General features: G+C 38.3%; 1 protein-coding gene across 1 annotated transcript; it reads left to right on the forward strand.

Annotated features, from left to right (window-relative positions):
• The first annotated feature begins 9,439 nt into the window (after positions 1–9,439).
• Positions 9,440–16,294, forward strand: LOC148036826 (sphinganine C4-monooxygenase 2-like). The gene is made up of 2 exons (XM_087675728.1): positions 9,440–10,201; positions 15,392–16,294. The coding sequence occupies exons 1-2, from the start codon at positions 9,971–9,973 to the stop codon at positions 15,932–15,934; spliced, it is 774 nt and encodes a 257-aa protein (XP_087531854.1). The 5' UTR covers positions 9,440–9,970; the 3' UTR covers positions 15,935–16,294.
• The last annotated feature ends 2,007 nt before the right edge of the window (positions 16,295–18,301 follow it).

Genomic DNA, 18,301 nt, shown 5'->3' on the forward strand with positions numbered 1-18,301 from the left:
TGTGAGCTTCATTAGATAAGAGGCAATTGCACAATGTTCGCCAAATTTTAGACTTATACTTATCTTGCATCATAATGTCCAAGTAGATAGTAGGATTATTCACCATGTTATTAATCTCGCATTTAATCGGGCCTAACTTGAACATTTATTTCCAAAAATGTGCACAAATAAGTCAAACGGTTACATTTAGCCTTAAAGAACATGTTCCAATATTCTCATATGAATCACCCTGTAAATGTAAGCACTTGAACAACAATAACTTTCAAATTCAACTATGAATGGAAGGTTTGAGAAAAGGGAGTATATACTTCATATTAAAATAAGTCTATAATAATATTGCACTTACCTTAATTCCACTTGGGAAAGATTCTAAATGTGACTTTGTCCAACTTAATCTATCTCAAATCTCCTCGTTGGATGAATACATCTACAATTGTACCAATGCATTCTCAGATGGAGGAAGAATTGATATAGAAGAAAAGAAAATTCATAGAGTACTAAGGGCAAGGTAAAGACATTAATGATATCTTGATTTCACCTATCAATTCCAACAATGGGATTTGGGGAAGACACTTTCTCATGCACATACACACACATGCATGCATGTGCAAGTCCACACGTGCATGCACACACACACACAACTTATAGTTGCTCTACCTCTACCCACTCACACATGATTGAGATACATACAACAATGAGATTTGGGGAAGACACTTTCTCATGCGCGTGCGTGCACGCACGCGCACGTGGGTGTGCACAAAACTTATACTTGCTCTGCCTCTACACACTTACACATGATTGAGATACATACACACGTATTTACTACATGGATATGTCTTTCTTTCTTCTTTGTATTTCCTACAATCACCTTTAGAAGAATAAACTTAGATTAACACATAGACACACATGCTCCTTGACCTTACACATAAGACATCGACATACATGCACATACACACTAGTGTCCTACATACATACTCACACTCTTTCTTGCTCTCTATCTTTTTCTCTCTCATTGTCTTCCTTGTCCTTGGCCAATAAACATTTTACTTGATAGCTTTGCTACATATTCCTCTCTCTCTCTCTCTCTCCACCATATATTATTTGGTTGCCTTGGAAAAATGCTCTCACACATTCTTTTTCAATATTACACACACACACACCATTTCTCTTTCTACACATACTCACACTTGTACTCATACACAAAACTTAGTACCCATGGACATTCACACACAATTATTTGTCTTCTTACCATTTTTGTTTACCCACACTACTCCCCTCTCTTTATGAAAGCAAACTTTAGTAGGGCTCTAGAATGTTATTGTACCATCCTTATCTTATTGAGTTCAATCATTGGCATTGACATAAGAATCTTCCACTCCAAGATTACTACCATATTGGTACTTTATTTTGCCATCATGTTAGAATTATTCAATAAACTGCATCACCTTATGGAGTTCTAACTCGTATGTGTATATATATTCATATCTATGGAGTTCAAGCTCGCATGTGTATGTATATTCATAATTGAGTACTCATAATGACACAAGCTTAGAAATGCTTTGCTCCGAGTCAAGTAGCCTATGTTCACTTATTATGACTTTCTCTTACTCTTTGTCCTCTTATAGGTGATACAATCAAGCAGATTGATGTCTAGTCAAGGTTAGGCCCTTAAAAATGGTTTTAAACATTGACGCACTTATGAGTAACATAGCTTGTGTATTCTATGCAATTGTATTTTTCCTTAGAAACATTATCTTACATGTCACTTGTTCTATATTATCATTGAAGGATGGTCCCGTTAGCCATGTTTACGCTTGATGCTTGCATTGGATTTAATGTCCTTCCCATCTTGGATCCAATTGTTAAATGCTACTTTGGCTCTCTTCCCACTTGCCTGCATGTATACTAAAGTGGTTTGTGGTTTGTCCTATGAGCTTAATTTCTTCCCTTGACATGATGACTACATGACCTACAATAGTGATATGGATTAGAAACCCCACAATAGGCAACAAATATTTGCTAACCCATGCATTGGGTTTACTATCTAGATACGACAACTTTGGTCTTTTGCATGATTGATGGAGTACAAAAATTGATAGCTCAAGACCAAAGTGTATATCAGGTTTATATCCATTAATTGTATTCAACTAATACCTATGAATTGAGCATGACATGGTACTTTGAGGTATATACAACTAGGCTTGATCACAATTATCTTTTCTCTAGCTTTTGGTGACTGACTTGCATGGGACTAGCCCTTGATCTTAGTATCAACCACATAGGTGACTTGTACTAGCTTCATAGGCATACTTGGATTGTATAGTAGAATAAAGTCAACGATAACAAGTAAATATATTGTTCATGCCATTTTGTATTACATGGCCATATTGTGCATTTAACTCTCAATGTAGAGCATTATTAGTTTGGTTCATAGCTTAACTATCAGAAGTATGAGATGCACACCTAAATTTTCTAGTGAAGTAAATTGTCTCAATCATAAGATGCATGCTTGAATCATCAAAAGGCATGAAGATGTAGCACATATAACTAATTGATGCACCTGTCAAGAGTTGATAGCTAGTGCTTTACTAATGTTTTTTTGGGGAAAAAAGGCTTATTAAGCATTGGGTGTATTTTCTATACTTAGAAACATTACAAGTCAATGATTATATTGGATCAATTGATTTCAATTGTGAAAGATGGTGCTTAAGTTGCATGTATATTGATACAATGCAATGCCTTCTACACCAAAGTATGGGGTATGTCCTTTGGACTACCTTTTACAACCTCTAAAGGCACATAAAACATTGATGGATATATAACCTTGTGGACTAGAGTCCTTAAGGATTTACTTTATGGGTATTCCCTCTACATGGTAATTTATACAATTGTCTTGATATGATCTTGATCGTTAGTAGAATAATATAAATACCTTTTTGAAATTTCAAATTGTCATATCATGATATAACATATGGCATGGGTTTACACATGCACATAAGCTCTCACTTAGGTTGTAGTAGTCCACACACACACACACACACACACACACACACACACACACACACACACACACACACACACACACACACACACACACACACGCACACGCACACCCACACGCACACGCACACGCACACGCACACGCACACGCACACGCACACGCACACGCACACGCACACACACACGCACACGCACACGCACACGCACACGCACGCACACACACAGAGCAAATGATCATGCTTGATAGATAGTCCATTGGGTTAACCTAAGTTAATGCAAGTGGCTAACTAAATTGCAATAGTACTACTCATATAGTCCATGACTTGGTGCAACTTCACCTTCTAGCACCAAGTGAGTAACATTAGGTTATCAAAATGTTGTACATGACAAAGATGGATTGTAACCTTATGGGCAATTTTCAGTTCTCATAAACCTTTATAGTCATTTGGAGGTAGAAGTCAGGGTTAAGGGCACCCTCAATTTCCATAGAAAAATTGCTTACTTACCTACCAAGATTGTTTTTGTCTTGGCATGACTCCTTTGAGTACCTTTTGTAAAAATTGCCTAGTATGATTAATAGTGTTGAATTAAGCATGATAAGGTAAAAGTTGGGTGGTGTTTGTTTTTGAAATATGTGTTATGGTATGGTTAATTTCAAAGAACTCATATAATTAAACTATTATAGTCCTTTGAAGCCTTTTGTTATCTTGACGGGATATGTTCATAAGATGATATATTTGAGTAGATATATATCCTTTGGACTTTGTTTTTTCTAGTGTTTGCATAGATGTGACCAAGGTGACAATCAAGTCCCATAACGATTCCTGAAGTACTCATTCATGATGATGATGCTCTTTACCATGTGTTTTTGCATGGATGTAGGTAACAACTGGACCCTTTGCTTACTTAGGCGGCTTGGAAAAGCTAACCCCAAGGACTACTGTCACAATGAAATCCCCTTTGACCTCCTACTTTGTATACTTATGTTTATTTCAATGAAATTTTGGTTTGTCTACATTTTTAAAAAATTATCAATTGTGCTCAAATATTTTATCTTGATTGTAATATATAGGTGTTATAATTCTATTTGTTAAAGCAATCTCAATGTATATCTTTAGACTAGTTTATGAATTTATTTGAGTTAGTTATTGTATCTAAGATAATTTATTAATTTCTTAATAATTCTATATGGTTCCATTTATAAGGAAAATTTTTACTTTAACACATGTACACGTGCATATACACACACAAACATGTGTGTGTGTGTGTGTGTGTGTGTGTGTGTGTGTGTGTGTGTGTGTGTGTGTGTGTGTGTGTGTGTGTGTGTGTGTGTGTGTGTGTGTGTGTGTGTGTGTGTGTGTGTGTGTGTGTGTGTGTGTGTGTGTGTGTGTGTGTGTGTGTGTGTGTGTGTGTGTGTGTGTGTGTGTGTGTGTGTGTGTGTGTGTGTGTGTGTGTGTGTGTGTGTGTGTGTGTGTGTGTGTGTGTGTGTGTGTGTGTGTGTGTGTGTGTGTGTGTGTGTGTGTGTGTGTGTGTGTGTGTGTGTGTGTGTGTGTGTGTGTGTGTGTGTGTGTGTGTGTGTGTGTGTGTGTGTGTGTGTGTGTGTGTGTGTGTGTTGGTTGAGCTTTCCACCATCCCTATTAGTAGTAACAATAGCAATAGGTGGAGTTGGAGGTGACAATACCTTAGTTGTTGATTGTTGCCTATTTCCATTATCTTTGATTGAAGGTGAAGATGTATAATCCTTGATTTCTTGTGTTTAGATTCCCTACTCCTAGACCCCATCCTTGATATTTTACAAGTTAAAGTCAAATGTGTACACAAGAAAGGTGCAATGACACAATGGCATGGTGAATTTCATGAGCATGTGTACTAGCAAAAAGATAATGCAAATACAACATATCACTAGTGTAAAGCCATACATCATAAATCAATTGGAGAAAGGTACAGTGACACAAGGGCATGGGTGAATCTCACATGCATGTGGACTAAAAAATAAAGCTAGATAATTTCACAATGGTTCAGTAGCATTAATTTCAATATTGCAAAAAATAAATCCACAATAATCCATGTTGATTGAATTCTTAAACTCTCAATTGAATGCATTGAAGATTGATTTATGCTAGAGTGAATTGGTATATCATTGCTAAAGTCCAGGGGTCTTAGTCTTAATAAGGGTATTGCTCTTGAGGGAGGCGATGTAGAGTGGGGAAGAGATGGAAAGTAGTAAGGAGGAGGAGGAGACAACGAGCAAGCAAGAGGGTGACGATAATGATGAAGAAAATAAAGAGGAGGCAAAGTTGCAGAGGAGAGGACCATTTAACTGCTATCATAGCTTGAATGGTAGTGTTAAAATGGCTAAGTGAATAGATATTGAAGAAGAAGAAGAAGAAGAAGAAGAAGTGAGAAGAGGCTAAGGTAGAGAAAGAGAGAGACCATAAATTGTACTAATTGCATGGTGCCTATAAAGTGGGGAGAAAAAAAGAAAATCACATAAAATTACTTTAAGATGCCTCAAAGGCGGATAGGACAAAACAACACATTATCCATATTTTAGTTAGAATCCACTTTGCGGTGCCAATGGCACTGACAAAGGAAACTATAACCTTTAAAGCTCTTATTACATACAGATTGACCCTAAAATAACTTAAGTCTTAGACTTTCTGAACTCCTCTATGATATATTGACTACCTTGATAAACTACCCTTTGCCCTCTTTCCTAGCAACTTTCATCTTGATAATCTCACCCAGTTGTGCAAGTATAAGTTCATCTACAATCAACATTTTGGTTCCCTTGAGACATTTTCATTGCTTTAATGCTTTAATGCTTTAATGCTTCAATTTTATCTTGTATGTCTCCAAACAACAAAGTTATTCATATATATATATATATATATATATATATATATATATATATATATATATATATATATATATATATATATATATATATATATATATATATATATATATATATATATATATATATATATATATATATATATATATATATATATATATATATATATATATATATAGAGAGAGAGAGAGAGAGAGAGAGAGAGAGAGAGAGAGCACATAAGGGATTTAGGCTAGGTTCTAAAACAATGATGTTGAGGTGGTAGAAAAACATGGGAGGGTCCTCGAAGTAGAAATTAGAACAATGAGAAGTTGCTTGGTTGAGCCTCTCTAAATGCAGCGATAGGTAGTGTGTCCATTGAGGAGAGACAATATATCAAAAAGTTCCATGTTTGTTGCTTTAGTCCCTTGTGCTTAATTGATTCTCATCTTAGCATGTACCCATATTTCCAATAGGGTCCGTCAGAGGTGTAGTATAGTTTGGTATACACATGTACATTTGTAAACAATTGATAGTTGGAGGGTTGATGGAATGTTATGACAATTGCTATGAAAATAATATGATTTTTATTTATTTATTTTTGTGTATTTTTATCTTTCTATTTGCTACATGATAGTGACTTGTTATGAGTGGCACTGCATGTAGCACTAGTCACATAATGATTTGAAGATAGATGGCAAGGACTAATGTGTTTTGTATTGTGGTGATGAGATAATTTGATGGAGTTTTACAAATACATTATTTTATTCATAGGAGCACATTTTGGTGTGTAGATATTATTATTGTTTTTGGGAGCTTCTACTGTGAAATTAATAGACAAGAGTTAAAAATTAATAGACTAAAAGCATGTTGTTTAAGGAAAGAAAGCAAGAAGTCCAAAAAGGATGCTTTTCATGATTTTTGAGTACAATAGCTAAGAAATACAAATCCATAAATATATACATGAGGGAGGTGCTCACTAATACAAAGGGGGGGGGGGGGGGGGGGCGGGGCGGGGCGGATGGTACCAACTATTCTTGTCATGTTCCTCTATTGTGCAATTTGTGTGTTCTTTGAAATTTCGATTAATAGTTGTTATTGTATGGTGAAAGGCTACAATATGGAAGCAGAGAGAGAGAGAGAGAGAGAGAGAGAGAGAGAGAGAGAGAGAGAGAGAGAGAGAGAGAGAGAGAGAGAGAGAGAGAGAGAGAGAGAGAGAGAGAGAGAGAGAGAGAGAGAGAGAGAGAGAGAGAGAGAGAGAGAGAGAGAGAGAGAGAGAGAGAGAGAGAGAGAGAGAGAGAAAGAATAAAAAGTGTTTTCTTACGATAAATTTTAAAAATAAATATAGTGTGGCAATTTGAAATTAGGCAAGGACTAATCTTTTTGCAATGACATGCTCCCACCTTTGATTTCATAAATATTCAAGGCCAAAAGAAAGAGTAGTGTTCACAAAAATCATTTTTGGTAGTAGAGGCAAAAATCTTTAACTAGAGGGATTTTTGGATCGATTTATATTAATTGTAACTTAAAAATTTTTAAAGGTCAATGTTTTAAGCCTTCTTCTTTTTCCTTGTAAAATTTGAATGTTGTCTGAAATTTTTTACAAATCATTTATTTAACATTAAACCTTCGATTGTTATTCCTAATGTGAATGATTTATATTATCTAGATGATATTTACATCTCCCAAAAGTTGGGTAAAACCAAGATTAATGATATTTACACTAGCTTCACAAGAAGGTTACACATTGGCTTTAAAGCCTCATGTTTAGTATACTTTTAAAAGCAAAGCTTGAACTAACACAAAACCTCCCTACTGTAGGAGCCAATACTCCTTTGTCTTACTTAGCTCTTCCATGACCAACTTCATTCTAAAAGACAAGATTGCTTGAACTATGAGAGCTCTTAATATAGACCAAATTTTATTTGACACTTCATTCATGTTGCCTCTATCACCCAGCAGCATTTGTTTCTAGTTAGCAACATGACAAATATTAACTTCCTTCATCCACTTTTGATTTTATTCCATAAAGCCTACAATTCAATGTAGTTCTAGAAGAGATACTTCACATCCTTCTCATTTCTTCTACATAAAGAGTAGAGTGGAGAGACATTTCTAAACTTGCTAAGATGGTCCTTAGTTGCTAGTTCCCCAGTTATCAACCTCCATAGCATCACATTTAGTCTGTACGAAGGGGTAGAGTGAAGAGCCTTCTTAAGTCTATTCTTCCAAGTAAACATAGCCCCCTCGGGTCCTCTCACTTCCAAGCTTCATCTGTAGCTAAAAACCACCAAACATTGGGCTCTCTGGAACCTTCCCTTTTCTTTATGGTTGTGGCATGCTTACCTTTTTCATTCTTCCAATGTTTGATAGACTTCATCGTGTTAGGTTATTTCGAGGTGGGCCACGCATCCTTCATCTTGGAAAGAACTAGTTGCAACAAGTCACATCCTTCATGCGTAAGAAAGATTATTGATCTAATCAATAGACTTGAAGACTCCTTTGATGGGATCCTAGACATCAAGCTAATAAGATAAACCTTTAGAGTTGATTCACAGAGAGAGAGAGAGAGAGAGAGAGAGAGAGAGAGAGAGAGAGAGAGAGAGAGAGAGAGAGAGAGAGAGAGAGAGAGAGAGAGAGAGAGAGAGAGAGAGAGAGAGAGAGAGAGAGAGAGAGAGAGAGAGAGAGAGAGAGGAGGAGGAGGAGGAGGAGGAGGAGGAGGAGGAGGAGGAGGAGGAGGAGAAAAAAAACATGCATTAGGCTAAAGCATTGCCTTAGGACACTCATCTAGTAGGACGAGTGGAAATTGGAACACATTGTCTGCAAGTGTATTTACGGTTGGGTTTGATAGGCTTACACACTAGTTTGGCTTTGGAAATAGTAAGGCAAATGCATTACAATGCAACGATTCAAGATCAAGTCCATGTGATGTCTTCTACAGAAACAAATGATGTTGATTTGCGGTTGAAATTGAATAGCATTCTGGGTGAGGGGTTTGTCGAGTTTGTGGTGGGGCTGGACATCTTTTCACAATCCACATTAGATTTCTTGCGATGGTTGTCTGGGTAGGTGTGAATTGATTTTGTAAATATGATTGGCTATCAGTGTTCATGAAAAACATTTTTGATAGCAGATACAAAAAACATTTGACTCAAAATTTTAGAAGGATTTTTAAACCAAACTATATGTATTTGCCATTTTTATAACAACATTTTAAATAAAAACCAAAGTTTTAAATATTTTTATTCAAAACTGATTTTGGGGGATTATTTTACAATTCGTTTAACATTAAACCTCGAGCACTATTGGCTATGTTGTCCTTAGATTTAAAAAATGTGGGTGGTGGACTAGGGCGTAACCAGCCTTAGAGAAAATTGCCAAAAGTTATGAGAGAAGGAGAGAGAAGTTAGAAGTATTAAAGGGCAAAAATTACCGTTTAAAGCAATTGCATGCAGCGGGGAACACGTAGGCAGTTAGGACACGTGTTTCCGGGTCAAACGAGAGGTGTGGGCATACAACGTATATACGTATTGCGTAACCTACCATCGCAGCCGTCGTAGGCGACCCTCCTTTTCTCCGCTTTCTTCCTCTTTTCTTCCGCTCGTCTACTTCTTCTTCGTCATCGGATGATCTATTGAAAATCCTGGCTTCCAGAAAGCGTACTCTCTCTCCCTCTCTCTCTCTCTCAGTCGTCGGCCCTCCGTTGCCATAGCCGCAGCCACAGCTTTTTCCGCCCAGGTATATATTGCCATAGCCGCCCCCCCCCTATCTCTCTCTCTCTCTCTCTCAGGTAAAGCCCATTGTTTTCCTTTGGTCAATGCCGCCCTGCACCAAAACCATTGCCTTCTCTTTCCCCTGTGGCATGACCGCCTCCCCCTCCCCTCCCGTTCTATCAATCCTTCATCTCTCCTCCTCCTCCTCCTCCTCCTCTTCCTCCTGACTGACTGACTGACTCTGTTCCGCTCCCCTGAATCCCACACCCTGCCCTCCTTTCCCCACCTGCATAGCGAAATAGCCAGCTAGCCCTTCTCCCTCTCTGTTCGCCTGCAATCCTGCCCGATTTCGACCTCAATTCCCAATTTCCTACTCGAATCCCCTTTTGAATTGCCGTAACCCTAACCTGCACACAGCATAATGGTTTTCTGGGCCCCTTATATGAGCGATGAATTGATGGGCACCTTCGCACCCATCATCGTGTATTGGCTCTACTCGGGCATGTATCATTTTCTGGAGCCATTGGATCGCTACAGGATGCACTCTAGGAAGGAAGAGGAGCTACGCAATTTGGTCACGCCCACTGCAGTGGCCAAAGGGGTGCTTTTGCAACAGGCGCTTCAAGCAATTGTGGCGGTTGGCTTATTCAAGGTAAATATTTTGTCGCTGGTTGTGTGAAGAATTAACCCTTGCTTCAACTTTAGGCCTTGGAGAAACTTTGCATGGCTTAATTCTTTCTCGAATGTAATTGGGGAAATTTCAAGAGGGGACGGGGGGGACAGCTTAAGGTGTCTATGCCGGATTCATTTATGCAATGACCGGGGCAACACACGAACAGCTGTCAGATGGTGCTGCATGATGCGTCAATTGGCCCTTAATTTTTGAGATTTCTACATATTGGTTTCTGAGATTTCTACATATTGGTTGGTTGCAAGGTCTCAAAAGAGTTTTATTTGTGCTAGCAGCAAGTATGTGCTTCATGAATGTTTGAGCTATCGAGACCTCGGCTTCAGGGTTAAAAAATCTAGGGGATGAACGATATCGGTTAAGAATTGGGTATATAAAGTAATCCAGGTGACTTGTCAGAACGTTTCAGATGTTATATTGGATCCGATGACAACTTTTGATCGCCAAAATATAGAAATTTTGGTAGGATTACTCTGCACTTATGCAAGTGACCAATCTTTGCATGGAAGAAGTCAAGGACATACGATTGGTGATGTCTACATAATTTACTGCTTTATGATCAATTGTTGCACATGACGCCCAATGGGTTTGATGTCTGAAGCAGCAGTTTGCTGCTTTGAGAAGGAATTCTTTTTATTGTTCTGATTGGTTTTCCAGTCCGTGTTTTGTAGCTCAGCCTGCTTGCAATGATTTATTTTTTCTGCCTATGAGGTCTGGTAAAAGATTGGCCAGCTGACGATTATCCAGTAGTACCCCATATACTAGCAAAGGATGGACAAATGTGGAAAACAGATTTTGCAAGCCGTCAGTGCTTCTAGAAGCTTTCAGCTTGCATTGATCAAGGCAAAGGAGTATCACCATGTATAATTATCAACATGCAAACACTATGTTCATCAGGTTTCTTTCATCGCCCTACTTATGAGCTTTTGTGTATTTAGGGAGGTCATGCAGAGTATCTTTGATCTCAGGCTGGTTCTTTGGCAACGGAGAGATTTTGCAGTTGGGATTCCACATGGCACAAGAATGCTCGAATAGTGGAGGTGTGCAGTATAATCACTAGCCCTTTGGATGTTTCACAGCGGGCAGGGGAATGACAAGCTAAAATTTATGGGAAGGTTTGCCTGCTTGATTATTATATCACGAGCCATTCAAGTAGAATGGTGATAAAGGAGATTTTTGAAGAAAGATGGTATGGACGCTGGAGGTCAATTAGTTTGGAAGTCTGCAAACTAACTATAGGACCTTAACTTTTTTGTAGGGAAGTAGAGATTTCACAGCTGGCTGGACGACAGTAAGGTCAAGTAGAGTGACTCAAAAGTTAGTTGGGTAGATGTGTAGAGTTCAAACAGTTGTGAAATGGGGAAGAGCAGTTGCCAAGCAGCTATTTCTTTTCTGAAAAAGAAAGGGCTTTAGTTCGGTCAATTTTAGAAAAACATGATGATGGCCAAGCAAGGCAAGCTTGCCAAGCCAGTTGGTAAAGGTTGTGGATGTTTGATTTGATTTTGGATTCCCATTGAATCAGGGTTAGGATTGCTGTCTGGAGATATGTAATTTGGTGTGCTGCTCAGTTTGGAGATGGCTGTACAGAGGGGGATTTTGACAGTTTCATTGTTTCTTGTATTTTCATCATGATAACTAAGATGACCTGGCCTAGATTTTCCTGTTGTTTCTTGGAGCCATAGCTGGTTTTTCTCGGTTCTAGTAAGTGGTCATGGCACAGGATAATTCAATTCTCTAGGTCTCAGTTTGCAACCATCGGGAAAATGTGATTTGTGTGCTGTCCAGTTTGGAGATGGCTTTGGAAAGGGGCTCTCAACAATGCCCTTCTTTCGTACAATTGTTTAATACTTGCAAGAAATGTCACCTTGTACAATTGCTGGTTTTGTTATGGATGCCCAGCTGGTTTTTCTCATTATGAGTTCTAATAAGCAGTAAAAGATAAGTCTCATTCCTGAGGTCTCATTGCGTAAGTTTTGGTTGCCACTTGTGGTTCTCTTGGTGTAGCGAAGTTGGTTTGCAAAGAGTGGGGGCATTACCTTCAGGTTTGGTGGTAGATGGAGGTTATTATTATTTGTAGCCAGGTGACTATGCTAGGTGCATGTATGGGGTTGGCTGTCAATCTTAGTTAGTGGTTTGAAGCTAGGATGGTAGTTGTGGAGGAGGCTCTTAAATTTTCATGTTTGTACATCACATGTGACAACCGTTGAGGCAGTTGTGTATGGTGAGAAGGCCTGTCGTAGCTTTCTTTTGATGTATTGTCGAAATTCACTCAGCTTAGTGTTCAAAAGAACCGAAAATGTTGCTTGTATTGGTGTTATGTAATTAATTCAAGGCTACAGTATGCATATGTCTTGTCTGATTTCTCAGAAACATGGTTAGATGCTATAGAAGTAGGATGCAGATTTATAATGCTTGAAGATTTTTGATCAAGATAAGAGCATCTTAGCCTTCAGAATCCTAGAAATGCGGGCACTTCTTGATCTAAGATCATTAAGGCCCAGCTATCATGCACAAATAATGGAAGTTTGTATCTAGATATTCTGTCTTAGAAATTCTATAAGAGATGAAATATAGCAGAGTGCTAAAATCCCAGAATGTAGAAGCTGATGGCAACTACAGGATTGTATGGAGGTTGCTAATCCGTTCTGGAGTGCTCATTGCTGTAGTTTATGTTGGGTTCATTTGAATTTTTTTGAACCTACTAGGACTTAACTGTAGATTTTAAAACTTTGATGTGCCGCATGTCTTTGCTAGGGATGGAGCTTGTCTTTTATATATTCTCTTCTTTGGCTATGCAATTTTTGCAAAATAGTTGCTAAGAGGAGAGAATGAGGGGGTTGTCCTTTGCACCTTATTGCACTGTTTCTATGTGTGCACCTTGCACTACTGAGGATTTTTGAAAAAATCCAGTGTGTTAAAGTTTTAGTTGACACTGCATCCACAAACATGCAAAATATATGGTATTAATTTGCTTGTTCGATACCTCTATTTCTGGTGATTTGATGTATTCAGACTTTAGAAAATTGAGATTTATTTGCTGTGTATTCAATTCCTGCAAGTTAGTCTCTTTCAATCTCCTGAAGGCTCTTCAATTTAAAATGAAACAGAAAATTCTAAATTTCCACAGAAGATACTGGATATATGTGCGTTTCAGGAAAATTGCATAAAAATTGCATTCAGGACACAGGAATCCCTCTTTCCAATCTTGTAGTATCATGTTTTTATACAAGTGGATAGGGAGAGGTATACTTTTTGTGTGCTGTATAGGAAAGCAAGTTGAAAGGGTCTACTTATGCATCCTAGAAAATCAGAGTCAATATTGAACTGGTGGTTCACAAGCTGTGGAAGATAGTTGAAGCTAAGTATTAGAACCATGGCTTATGAGAGAATTTTCACGATCCTCTTCTTGTAAATTTGGTTATGGTTGTGCAAATTAGATGTTGTTGATAACTTTGAGGAAAATCAGGGTCAAGGCGAGAGCTTTTTCAAGATCATCTACTTGCAGATTTGGTTATGGTTGTGAAGATCAGAGGTAGTTGGTGACTTGGAAAAAGTATGATGCCTAAGCTTCTGTATTAATTCTCACGATTACTATGTGATCTTTAAAAAGATATAGAAGGTAGACTGGGTAGTGTAATTCTGTACGATGTTGGTTGTGATCTTTGTGGCTTTGGTTGCTAGCAAAGTTTAGTTAGTTGTCTACTGCTTATCTCCATCTACAGGATGTTGGAGCAGTTCAAACATAGAGAATGAGAAAGACAAAAATGCATGTAAACTCAGTCAACATCAAGTTTAAATTCTAACACCATCAAGTTGGAGGTGAGAGCAGGGATGGTGGCCTGTAATCTATCTCCACTAGTACATTTCATTAGGACTGGTATGCTGGTTTATAAAGTGTTGCTTTTACTTTCATGTGGAACGTGAAAAGGGTCTGGGCCCTGAGTTTTGGCTAGTCTAGTGGCCCATCTATGCTTGAAGTGCCAAACTTTATAAGTCCACCAAATGAGGAGGAACTATGATGGAGACTGGATTTTTATGGGGTTTGTAGTTGGGATATTGGAAGGTATGTAGCCAGCAAACTATGTAGTAAGGTTGATAGCCTATGTGAACTTGATTGCTAGGTCAAATGGGGAAAACAGTATTGGGGGTGGTGGAATAGACACATGAGATGGTGTGCATTGGGTAGATGAGTTTACATGGGCCTCTATAGCTGGGATGCATTGGTTAGGGGGTTGGTGGTACTTAGGGAATATTTCTTGCATAGCAGCAAGGGGTGTAGTCAGAGTGTAGTCAGAGTATTCCTCGCATAGCAACAGGTGGTGGCACATCATAACCACTGAGCATTTTAGATAGCTAGGAAATTCTCACTGCACAATTAGGGCTTGAAGGTATCTTATCAAGAGTCAAAGTTATTACCAAAATGGTGCTTGAAGTTGGCTGTGAGATTTTTGGTATCTTCTTCGAAGAATTTAAGGTTATTAAGTTGCTTTAGTAGTGCAGATTTGCCCAGTACCAAGTAGTCATGGCATCAATACAAAAACGGAAAGCTTGGGGCCTTAATTTTCTACTCTCATGCAATGAAAATATGTGGCTTAACAGAGAGAGGTGGCTTGAAATTGAAGCCGAACTTCAGGTTTTGTGATTATGCGTACAATTGGGTCTTGAACAAACCTTATGACTGTAAGAGTCAAAAGCTATCACTAGAAGAATGCTTGAAATTGGAATCTCCTGCTAGGAGATCGTGAGTATTTGTTTTGTGGGGGGGGGGGGGGGATTGTTGGTATGCTTTCTTAATGCACATATTTTACTGGTGCCAAGTGATCATGGTATCAATTAATATGAATTTATATGCACAGCTTTTCTAATGTTTAGTTTTGGGTGATGTGTAATATTGTTCCCTTTTTAGACCGAGTAAGAAGTGATGGTTATATTGACTTGGAATCTCCTGCTAGGAGATCGTGGGTATTTGTTTTGGGGGGGGGGGGATTGTTGGTATGCTTTCTTAATGCACATATTTTACTGGTGCCAAGTGATCATGGTATCAATTAATATGAATTTATATGCACAGCTTTTCTAATGTTTAGTTTTGGGTGATGTGTAATATTGTTCCCTTTTTAGATCGAGTAAGAAGTGATGGTTATATTGACTGTGCAGGTTACAGGACCAGGAGAAACTGGACTCAAAGCACTGCAGCCTTCTGTTCCAACACAACTTGGGCAGTTCCTTGTGGCAATGCTGGTGATGGACACATGGCAGTATTTTGTGCATAGGTTCATGCACCACAACAAATTTTTATATCGACACATCCATTCACAGCATCACAAACTAGTAGTGCCCTATGCTTTTGGTGCTCTGTATAATCATCCTTTAGAGGGCTTGCTGTTGGATACACTGGGTGGGGCCATTTCTTTCCTCGCCTCAGGAATGACTCCACAAACAGCAGTTTTCTTCTTCTCCTTTGCAACAATCAAAACTGTGGATGACCATTGCGGGCTTTGGTTGCCAGGAAACCCATTTCATATGTTTTTTCAGAACAACTCTGCTTATCACGATATTCATCATCAGCTATATGGGACCAAATACAATTTCTCACAGCCATTCTTTGTTATGTGGGACAAGCTGCTTGGCACATACATGCCTTACAAGCTCGAGAGTCGGGCTGATGGAGGGTTCGAGGCAAGACCTGCTAGTGAGTAGCTATCTGATCACAATTCACTGCACTTCCAGTGGTGGTGAATGATTGGGCCATGCTCTGGCGATGGCTATTACTCCGTAAGGAATGACGTACATATATCATATATCTCCAACAAAGTCCAGAATTCTTTAAAAGGAAACATAGGGCCATACAAGAATCATATTTGTTTTGTGTTGTACCACAGGAAAGTGTCTGAAATTTCATTTGTTTTGGCTCACCTCTTTATGAGCCTACAGCCGAAGGCTTAAACTTTGTATCTACTACAAAATGTGGATGTGCCTTATGGCTCCCATAAGCAATGTATGTTTGATGCAAAAAGTGAATATATAGTGCTAAGTTCAGGTTTTCTTCTGCTTTGATGCCTTCTGATGTAGTTGGATATTACAGTATCCTACCAAATGTGGCTGTGCCTTATGAGCTGGGCTCTGCTGAGAAATTTTTGTTTTCTGCAAAAAGTTATATTTGGTTTTATTCAGCTTCCATGCTAAGGATAGAACTGCTGAGCTGTGTAGAGTTTCGACGAAAGGGTGAAATGCTAAAATTGGCTCATGCTAATGGTACATTTTTGTAGATACAGTAGCCAGTTTATCTGGAGTAGTTACTTCAGTGGCGCTTCAGTCCTCAGCTACATTACACTTAAGTGCAAGGGGTCTTATAATGCTTTCGGTTAGTTCTCAGAACTGGAGGGGTCTCAAAAATGGAACAGAGACCATGTCTTTCTGGCAGTAAAACCTTTAAAGCTTAGACCTTGCAGCTACAATAGGCACTATATTTCATAATCGGCAGATGGCAGACATTACTTGGCAATCTTCTCACTTTTGTGATGGAGGCATTCCAGCGAAAAGTTGCAGTCTATACCTTTACTCAAATCATGGGTGCTTGGAACATCCGGCCTCTTTTTGTATCTAGTGATCAATTTGAGGACATACTTTCTGTGATCGAGTAGAATTGCACTCAAAGCTTCCATGCATTTTGAAGTATCACCTCCTAAGAATTCAAGTATATGCTGTTGCGTGGTGAAGGAAAATCAAGCATCTGAGGAGATAATGCAAAAGTCCTTTAGGTTATTGGCATCTGAGGAGATATGCATCTGAGGAAAATCAAGCATCTGAGGGAGAAAATGGTACATACTTTTAGGTTATTGGCACTCAAAAAGTCCTTTAGGTTATTGGCACTCAAAAAGCTTTAAATCGAAATTCCTTTAGGTCATTGGCACTCAAAAATGGTACATACTTTTACCATTGGGTTATGATTTTTCCAAAATAATATCTTGCTTACTTTTTAAAAGAACGTGTACGTTCATTTGATGTGGTCCCAATGCACGAAAAACATGCGAAGGAATGTATGGAAGGTTATGAATCATCCTTGGCTTCTTTTGGTGCATTGACATGCAATTTTGGAATTATCTAACTGTAGTAGTAAGAAATACCAAATCTATGCTTGAGATTATATGACTAAATTACTCTTTGAAATTATGGCTACGTTAATGCTGGAAGCCTAAGGGTTCACTTGTACATGCAAGGATGTAGCCAAGTGACCAAAGTTTAGTGAGAAGCATGGAAGGAGGAGAAATTCAACCAAATGTCTCAACTCCTTGTGTGAGACATTACGTTGGCAAAAACTTCATTACTTTAGAAAAATAATTTCTAATGTTGAAATAACCTATTTATAATTACAAATTTGGATTCTTTTTAGACTTTGGTATTCTTTTTTATTACCATATTTCAATAGTGACACACTTAAGACCACCATGATACTTTTTTCCCTCTTTAGGAGGTTTTTTACCCCAAGCTTTCTATACATACCTATTTTACTCTAGGGCATAACTAGTCTCAAAAATATTATATTTTGATACTAAACGCACTTTGTATTGTGCTCTCAAGCTTCCTCCTCTCCAAGATGTATGTGTGCATTCTTGCAATCCTATATCCAACAATTGATGTTAAAGTAGGCTTTGACCTCTTGAGTAGAGTTGTAAACACTCTCCACTTGGTTTCCTTTGATTGCAATGAGATTTGACAAGTACTTGTAGGTTGCTAGATTCTATGAGTAAGCCCATAGGTCTTGGCATTGTAAATTTTTTTATTCTACTAGTTTTGGTGTCCATTTGCACTATTGCTAGTACTACATACACTATTTTGTCCTTAGTGTGGAATTTTTGTTAGCAGTCATTTCTTCAAGTAAGAGACCTTATAGTCTACAAACAAGTGCCATTAAGGATGTTGTAGGTTCTAATTTTGTGCTTGTTAATGTTGGAGCACCACAACCACCTACTCCTAAGCAGATTCATTGGGATAATAGAGATGTAGAGGCTCATATCTTAATTGCATTACTTTTTAAAATGTACTATGATCCCATGCATTTACTTA

Source organism: Lygodium microphyllum, chromosome 4, assembly GCF_053477565.2.
Source record: "Lygodium microphyllum isolate KBCC chromosome 4, Lygodium_microphyllum_v1.1.10, whole genome shotgun sequence".
Lineage (NCBI taxonomy): Eukaryota > Viridiplantae > Streptophyta > Polypodiopsida > Schizaeales > Lygodiaceae > Lygodium > Lygodium microphyllum.

Bases quoted from the DNA above. Each gene is read 5' to 3' on its own strand.
- LOC148036826 (XM_087675728.1), top strand. From the start codon at position 9,971: ATGGTTTTCTGGGCCCCTTATATGAGCGATGAATTGATGGGCACCTTC. The intron at 10,202-15,391 runs GTAAATATTTTG...TTGACTGTGCAG, and splicing joins TGGCGGTTGGCTTATTCAAG to GTTACAGGACCAGGAGAAAC.